The following is an 8,600-nucleotide window of genomic DNA, read 5'->3' on the forward strand; positions in this document are numbered from 1 at the left end:
TTGTGTAAACCTACAAGGTATCCCTTACTTCTCAGCGTGAGAAAGGTGTTGAGTGAGAGCGTGAGAAATGGTTGAAATGCGCGAGTCTCACGGCGAATGCGTGAGACTTGAGAGCCCTGCAGACAGAGACCACAGGTACGCTGCTCTTCTGATTGGCTGCAACATTTGACTGCCGGAGGCGTGTCCATGGAGCATGCGTGCTGGACAGCGTGTAGAGCGTGTGAGAGTAAAGAAAGTTTTCCTCGAGCTTGTTGCTCTCCACTATAACTGTCTTAGCACAGGGACCCACCGCACGCGCGACACAATACAGCCGCTTCTACTCCAACCAGAGAACGGGTTTAACTCTGAGACATTCGGAGATTGCAGCAGCGCGTTACACACGGACATCGAAGGAGAGACTCAGAGAGACAAAGGAGACACAGAAAGACAGAGAGGGTGCGCGTGTTTGTGTCGGTGGGGATGAAGATCCAGTTCGCGCCGCTCAACGTTCCATTCCAGCGGCGCCTGCAAACGGCGGCGGTGTTACAGTGGCTGTTCTCCTTTCTCGCGCTTGGTGAGTCCAGCCAAAGATTGTGTGTGTGTGAATTCATCTGTTTGAGGCTGTGGGATTGTCTGATGTGTGTGTGTATTGAGTAGAAAAAGAGGGTAAGAGAGGAATATAGATTATTAAGAGGGTAAGAGAGGAATATAGATTATTCTGGAATATATTGTCTGCTTTAGTGTTTCTAGCCAAACCCTCCTGTAGGAAGTCTCCTCACTGAGAAGGTGAGAAGAGAGAGTTACAGGTCATGGAATTACAGGCAGGTCAGTCTGAGGCAGAGGGCAGTCTGAGGCAGAGGGCAGTCTGAGGCAGAGGGCAGTCTGAGGCCGAGGGCAGTCTGAGGTTGTGAAACAGTCCATGAGCCCAGAGGAGCTGTGGGGAAACAGAACTGTGTACAGAGTCATCGAAGTACAGGGTTACTGATGAACACGCACACACCTCACACATGCACAAACACACACCTCACACATGCACAAACACACACCTCACACATGCACAAACACACACCTCACACATGCACAAACACACACCTCACACATGCACAAACACACACCTCACACATGCACAAACACACACCTCACACATGCACAAACACACACCTCACACATGCACAAACACACACCTCACACATGCACAAACACACACCTCACACACGTCTCTGTCTCTGATGTTGTAATTTGTCCCCAGCCCAGGTGTGTCTGGCTGTGTTCGTGCTGCTGGTGGTCAGTGATTGGTGGCTGGTGGCAGTGCTGTATGCTGGTTGGCTGTGGTTGGACCGGGACACGCCCAGCTGCGGGGGTCGGAGGTCAGATTGGATGAGGAACTGGAGCGTCTGGAAGCATTTCAGAAACTACTTCCCTATCACCGTAAGTCTCACCAATCACAGCCCTCCTCAGCTCTGCTCCAATAATAACCTTCCATATTTACCCCTGCTCCAATTACAGCATCCCATGTTTAACACTGCCCCAACCACAGCCTCCCATTTTCACCCCATCAGCGCGCTCCATACTTAGCTATGGTCCAATCAGAGCGCCACATACTTGGCTATGGTCCAATCAGGACACTCCATACTTAGCTCTGGTCCAATCAGAGCGCACCGTACTTAGCTGTGGTCCAATCAGAGCGCTACGTACTTAGCTATGGTCCAATCAGTGGTGTGTTTCTCCAGCTGGTGAAGACGGTGGACCTGGACCCGTCATATAACTTCCTGTTTGGGTTCCACCCCCATGGCGTCCTTGTGGCCGGGGCCTTTGGGAACTTCTGCACAGAAGCTTCCGGGTTCTCCTCGCTGTTCCCCGGGCTGCGCCCACACCTGCTCATGCTGCCCTTCTGGTTCAGGGTCCCCTTCTTCAGGGACTACATCATGGGTGGAGGTGAGGGCGGAGGGGGCTGATGGTGTGTATGCTGTGGTGAATGTCTTGTTTGTTCACTCCAGTTGAGTAAGAGATGTTTGTCAAAGACTGCTGTGTGGAAATGACTGATACATTGAACACAGTCCAAGTAGGTCAAACTTTCACACACACACACACACACAGACACACACAGACATGTGTCCACATGTATAGTGACATAGCAACTCAACGACTGAACAGAACTGAGTTCACAAGAGTGCTCTGTCAATAGACACATTTATCTGTGTGTGTGCAGGGCTGGTGTCCAGTGAGAAGGCCAGTGCGTCCTACCTGCTGTCCAGGCCAGGAGGGGGCAGTGTGGCGGTGCTGGCTGTAGGTGGCGCGCCAGAGTCCCTGGAGGCTCGGCCAGGAGCCCTCAGGCTGCAGATACGCAACCGCAAGGGCTTCATCAAGCTGGCCCTGAAGCATGGGTAACACACACCATACACAGTGGTAAGTTATTTAGGGGTCAGGGTTTAGGGTCAGTTTGTGATTGTGTGTGTGTGTCCTCAGGGCCCAGCTGGTCCCCGTGTTCTCCTTCGGTGAGAACGAGCTGTTTGACCAGATGCCCAACCCAGCCGGCTCCCCACTGAGACACCTGCAGGAGTGGCTGCAGGGCATCATGGGAGTAGCTCTGCCGCTGTTCCACGCCCGTGGAGTGTTCCAGTACAACTACGGGCTCATGCCCTACAGACAGCCCATACACACCGTGGGTATGACACACACACACTCCTGCCCTACGGACAGCCCATACACACCGTGGGTATGACACACACACACTCCTGCCCTACGGACAGCCCATACACACCGTGGGTATGACACACACACACTCCTGCCCTACAGACAGCCCATACACACCGTGGGTATGACACACACACACTCCTGCCCTACGGACAGCCCATACACACCGTGGGTATGACACACACACACTCCTGCCCTACGGACAGCCCATACACACCGTGGGTATGACACACACACACTCCTGCCCTACGGACAGCCCATACACACCGTGGGTATGACACACACACACTTCCACACGTACATGTGCTAGTTCAATCAGGAGAGACCAGGTATGAGTAGAGTGATGTTTATTACGGAATGGTAATTGTACTACAAAGTTTGGAGCTTAGACCCCATGGGGAATCATAGATCAGAGGGCGCCTGCCCGACATCCGAGAAGAATCCCCCACGGAGTCCAGACACTGGTGGGGGCAGCCGACGACCAACGAGTCGAAGACAGAGACAGGAACAGGGCAGCGACGGGGAGGTGGAGGGTCGCACACTTGATAGCCTGGAGAAACTACACGGGGAGATAATCTTATTAAAAGGCACGATCATGTAATTCTTCGACAGCGTTAATTGATAGACGAGAGAGATGATCGAACCGAACCATATGACAGCCCAACATAGGAAAGAGGGAAAGAGGAGTGTTCTTAGTGTGGGGAGTTAGTAGTGAAACATTGTAGAAGATGCCCGAGTGCGGGGAGCGGACTTGCCTGACTGAACTTGCGCTATGCTTCATTAGGCGCCCCTCTCCAGGAGGAGCAGACGAGCTCTCTAACTAGTGTGTGTGTGACTGAGGGTGTGTGTGTGTGACTGAGGGTGTGTGTGTGTGACTGAGGGTGTGTGTGTGACTGAGGGTGTGTGTGTGTGACTGAGGGTGTGTGTGTGTGACTGAGGGTGTGTGTGTGTGACTGAGGGTGTGTGTGTGTGACTGAGGGTGTGTGTGTGTGTGTGACTGAGGGTGTGTGTGTGTGTGTGTGTGACTGAGGGTGTGTGTGTGACTTTGGGTGACAGGGTGTGTGTGTGACTGAGGGTGTGTGTGTATAGTGTGTGACTGAGGGTGTGTGTGTGTGTGTGTGTGTGTGACTGAGGGTGTGTGTGTGACTGAGGGTGTGTGTGTGTGACTGAGGGTGTGTGTGTGACTTTGGGTGACAGGGTGTGTGTGACTGAGGGTGTGTGTGTATAGTGTGTGACTGAGGGTGTGTGTGTGACTGAGGGTGTGTGTGTGACTGAGGGTGTGTGTGTATAGTGTGTGACTGAGGGTGTGTGTGTATAGTGTGTGACTGAGGGTGTGTGTGTATAGTGTGTGACTGATGGTGTATGTGTTTTGTTTTAGTTGGCGCCCCCATCCGGGTGGAGCAGACAGCAAGTCCCAGCTGTGAGGACATCGAGCGTCTCCACTCCAGATACCTGCAGGAGCTCAGCCAGCTGTTTGAGGAGCACAAGATTCACTACAGCATCCCTGCTGACCAGCACCTGCTGTTCATCTAGACTCACACACACACACCTGCTGTTCATCTAGACTCACACACACACACACACACCTGCTGTTCATCTAGACTCACACACACACACCTGCTGTTCATCTAGACTCACACACACACACACACCTGCTGTTCATCTAGACTCACACACACACACACCTGCTGTTCATCTAGACTCACACACACACACACACACACACCTGCTGTTCATCTAGACTCACACACACACACCTGCTGTTCATCTAGACTCACACACACACACCTGCTGTTCATCTAGACTCACACACACACACCTGCTGTTCATCTAGACTCACACACACACACCTGCTGTTCATCTAGACTCACACACACACACACACACCTGCTGTTCATCTAGACTCACACACACACACCTGCTGTTCATCAAGACACACACACACACCTGCTGTTCATCTAGACTCACACACACACACCTGCTGTTCATCTAGACTCACACACACACACCTGCTGTTCATCTAGACTCACACACACACACCTGCTGTTCATCTAGACTCACACACACACCTGCTGTTCATCTAGACTCACACACACACACCTGCTGTTCATCTAGACTCACACACACACACCTGCTGTTCATCTAGACTCACACACACACACCTGCTGTTCATCTAGACTCACACACACACACACACCTGCTGTTCATCTAGACTCACACACACACACCTGCTGTTCATCTAGATTCACACACACACACCTGCTGTTCATCTAGACTCACACACACCTGCTGTTCATCTAGACTCACACACACACACCTGCTGTTCATCTAGACACACACACACACACCTGCTGTTCATCTAGACTCACACACACACACCTGCTGTTCATCTAGACTCACACACACACACCTGCTGTTCATCTAGACTCACACACACACAGCTGCTGTTCATCTAGACTCACACACACACACCTGCTGTTCATCTAGACTCACACACACTCCTGCTCACACACACCTGCTGTTTAATTTAGTCACACACACACCTGCTCACACACTCGTGTATGGTACTGTTCTTCATGATAATGGGAGGATCAGGCAGAGGTCAGAGGTGAAGGATAGGAGGTCGGGGTGAGAGGTCCAGGGTGAGAGGTGAAGGATAGGAGGTCGGGGTGAGAGGTGAAGGATAGGAGGTGAGAGGTGAAGGATAGGAGGTTGGGGTGAGAGGTGAAGGATAGGAGGTCAGGGTGAGAGGTCAGAGGTGAGAGGTGAAGGATAGGAGGTCGGGGTGAGAGGTGAAGGATAGGAGGTCGGGGTGAGACGTCAGCTTGACCCCTGACCCTGCCACAAGAATAGAGACTGAAGCAAGAACTGCGGGATGTTCTGCAACACTGCAAACACCCATCTGTGGTTCTCTCACTCTGTTCTTCTCTGAACAGGGGTAGGTCTCTCACTCTGTTCTTCTCTGAACAGGGGGAGGTCTCTCACTCTGTTCTTCTCTGAACAGGGGTAGGTCTCTCACTCTGTTCTTCTCTGAACAGGGGTAGGTCTCTCACTCTGTTCTTCTCTGAACAGGGGGAGGTCTCTCACTCTGTTCTTCTCTGAACAGGGGTAGGTCTCTCACTCTGTTCTTCTCTGAACAGGGGGAGGTCTCTCACTCTGTTCTTCTCTGAACAGGGGGAGGTCTCTCACTCTGTTCTTCTCTGAACAGGGGGAGGTCTCTCACTCTGTTCTTCTCTGAACAGGGGTAGGTCTCTCACTCTGTTCTTCTCTGAACAGGGGTAGGTCTCTCACTCTGTTCTTCTCTGAACAGGGGTAGGTCTCTCACTCTGTTCTTCTCTGAACAGGGGGAGGTCTCTCACTCTGTTCTTCTCTGAACAGGGGTAGGGTTATTTGCTAAAGTGAGTCTTTGCCTCAGAAATTATAATTAAACAAATGAAGACTAGTGTGTGTGTTGTATACTGTGTATCATGTATGTATGTGTGTGTGTGTGTGTGTTGTATACTGTGTATCATGTATGTATGTATGTGTGTGTGTGTGTTGTATACTGTATATCATGTATGTGTGTGTGTGCTGTATACTGTGTATCATGTATGTATGTGTTTGTGTGCTGTATACTGTGTATTGGTGAATGTACTGCATGTTGAAGGTTTAATATACAGTATATAGTAGATTCTATTTTCCTATTTGTAGATACATATCATTTATGTAATGATGTACAGGGGGGATTTGAACCTGAGACCTCTGGATCTGCAGTCTAACGTGGAATCAGAATCAGAAATACTTTATTGATCCCCGAAGGGAAACTCTTTGTTACAGCATCTCGCCTTTATGTCAGTGCACACAGGAGAAAGTACTAGCAAAGATAAAATACAGTACACTATAAAACTATAAAACAGGTCAGAAAACCGGTTGATGATGATAATACGGTATAATAATGCAATATAATAGTATAAGTAATAAGTAGTGCAACAGCAATAATGGAGGTATGAATAATAAATATGAAAAACTCAATATTGCACAGAGTATTACACAGAATATTGCGCAATTATTTCATGGCCGAGATGAAATGATCAATGTCCAGTTTAGTGACCTAGGGTCATACAGACTAACCCTTAGACTCTAAGGGTTAGAGGGAAGAGTTAAAGAGTTTGATGGCCACAGGCAGGAATGACTTCCTGTGGCGCTCTGTGGTGCTTTTTGGGAGGATGAGTCTTCCGCTGAAGGTACTCCTTTGCTTGACCAGCACGTCATGGAGTGGGTGGGAGACACTGTCCAAGATGGCATGTAGCTTGGCCAGCATCCTCCTCTCTGACACAACCGCCAGAGAGTCCAGCTCCACCCCCACAATGTCACTGGCCTTACGGATCAGTTTGTTGAGTCTGTTGGCGTCCCCTACCCGTAACCTGCTGCCCCAGCATGCAACAGCATACAGGATAGCACTGGCCACCACAGACTCATAACAAACATCTTCAGCATTGTCTGGCAGATGTTGAAGGACCTCAGCCTCCTCAGAAAATAGAGGCGGCTCTGGCCCTTCCTGTAAACAGCTTGAGTGTTCTTGGCCCAGTCCAGTTTATTGTCTAAGTGTACTCCCAGGTACTTGTAATCCTCAACAATGTCCACACTGACCCCCTGGATGGAAACCGGGGTCACTGGTGCCTTGGCCCTCCGTAGATCCTCAACCAGCTCCTTGGACTTTGTCGCATTGAGCTGCAGATGGTTCTGCTCACACCATGAGACAAAGTTCCCCACCACAGCCCTGTACTCAGTCTCATCACCACCGCTGATACATCCCACCACAGCCCTGTACTCAGTCTCATCACCACCGCTGATACATCCCACCACAGCCCTGTACTCAGTCTCATCACCACCGCTGATACATCCCACCACAGCCCTGTACTCAGTCTCATCACCACCGCTGATACATCCCACCACAGCCCTGTACTCAGTCTCATCACCACCGCTGATACATCCCACCACAGCCCTGTACTCAGTCTCATCACCACCGCTGATACATCCCACCACAGCCCTGTACTCAGTCTCATCACCACCGCTGATACATCCCACCACAGCAGAGTCATCAGAAAATTTCTGAAGGTGGCAGGACTGTGTGGTGGTTGAAGTCTGTGGTGTAGATGGTGAAGAGGAAGGGAGAGAGGACAGTCCCCTGAGGGGCCCCAGTGTTGCTGACCACGCTGTCCGACACAAAGTGCTGCAGGCGCACATGCTGTGGTCTGCCAGTCAGGTAGTCCACAATCCAGGGCACAAGGGGGGCATCCACCTGCATCGCTGCCAGCTTCTCACCCAGCAGGGCAGGCCGAAGTTCCTATAGCAGTCAATAGACTTACAGTGTGTTTTGTATTAAGTGTATATTAGTAGAGTATGTAGTGTGTAGGGGAGATTGGGTATGATTGTAACACTTTTTTCTTCAGCACCTAAAACTACCTGTTTTTTGCTACACGTCTGAAAGTACCCCTATTTGTCTACTACAAATGGCAACAATTTAAATTTTGTTCAACTATATCACAGACTTGTGAGATGATGACAAATACAAGGTGGTCCTTTGTTACAACCAACCCCACTACCGGGGTAGGTTGTAACACATACTGGGGTAAGTTGTAACAGGTAGACAAAATGCACAAAAACCAAGTGATATGCCACAGCAACAGTGTAATTTTAAATTGAATGCCTGCAACAATAAAATATGTGTGAATATGGGGAGTGTATGTGCATATTGTGTGTGTTTGTGCATGCACACGTGTGTGTTGGTGTGTGCATGTCCATACGTGCACATTCATATGTATTTATCTGATGTTTTTCCCTTTTCAACGCTCCTCCTCTTCCAATGCCAGCTTCACTGGTGTATCAGTGAGGATTTCCGAGCGCCTCTTCTTCCTACTCCTACCTGTCTCTTTGGTTGTAACACT

General features: G+C 50.2%; 1 protein-coding gene across 3 annotated transcripts; it reads left to right on the forward strand.

Moving 5' to 3' along the window:
• The first annotated feature begins 303 nt into the window (after positions 1–303).
• Positions 304–6,348, forward strand: mogat3a (monoacylglycerol O-acyltransferase 3a). 3 transcript variants are annotated; one of them, XR_010879517.1, is made up of 7 exons: positions 304–553; positions 1,229–1,407; positions 1,710–1,914; positions 2,189–2,363; positions 2,446–2,641; positions 4,052–5,390; positions 5,432–6,348. XR_010879517.1 is itself a non-coding variant. In XM_067261681.1 (6 exons), exons 1-6 carry the CDS (start codon positions 460–462, stop codon positions 4,204–4,206), a joined length of 1,008 nt encoding a protein of 335 aa, XP_067117782.1. In that variant the 5' UTR covers positions 304–459; the 3' UTR covers positions 4,207–6,348. The 3 variants fall into 3 exon arrangements, 2 of the variants coding, with proteins under 2 accessions (XP_067117782.1, XP_067117781.1); XM_067261681.1 differs by having other exon boundaries at positions 2,446–2,645; positions 4,052–6,348; XM_067261680.1 differs by having other exon boundaries at positions 4,052–6,348.
• The last annotated feature ends 2,252 nt before the right edge of the window (positions 6,349–8,600 follow it).

Source organism: Osmerus mordax, chromosome 23 (genome assembly GCF_038355195.1).
Source record: "Osmerus mordax isolate fOsmMor3 chromosome 23, fOsmMor3.pri, whole genome shotgun sequence".
Taxonomy (NCBI): Eukaryota; Metazoa; Chordata; class Actinopteri; order Osmeriformes; family Osmeridae; genus Osmerus; species Osmerus mordax.

Coding starts and splice junctions, on each gene's coding strand:
- mogat3a (XM_067261680.1), top strand. CDS start 460: ATGAAGATCCAGTTCGCGCCGCTCAACGTTCCATTCCAGCGGCGCCTG. Junction 1,408..1,709: donor GAAACTACTTCCCTATCACC/GTAAGTCTCACC, acceptor GTGTTTCTCCAG/CTGGTGAAGACGGTGGACCT. Junction 1,915..2,188: donor GGACTACATCATGGGTGGAG/GTGAGGGCGGAG, acceptor GTGTGTGTGCAG/GGCTGGTGTCCAGTGAGAAG.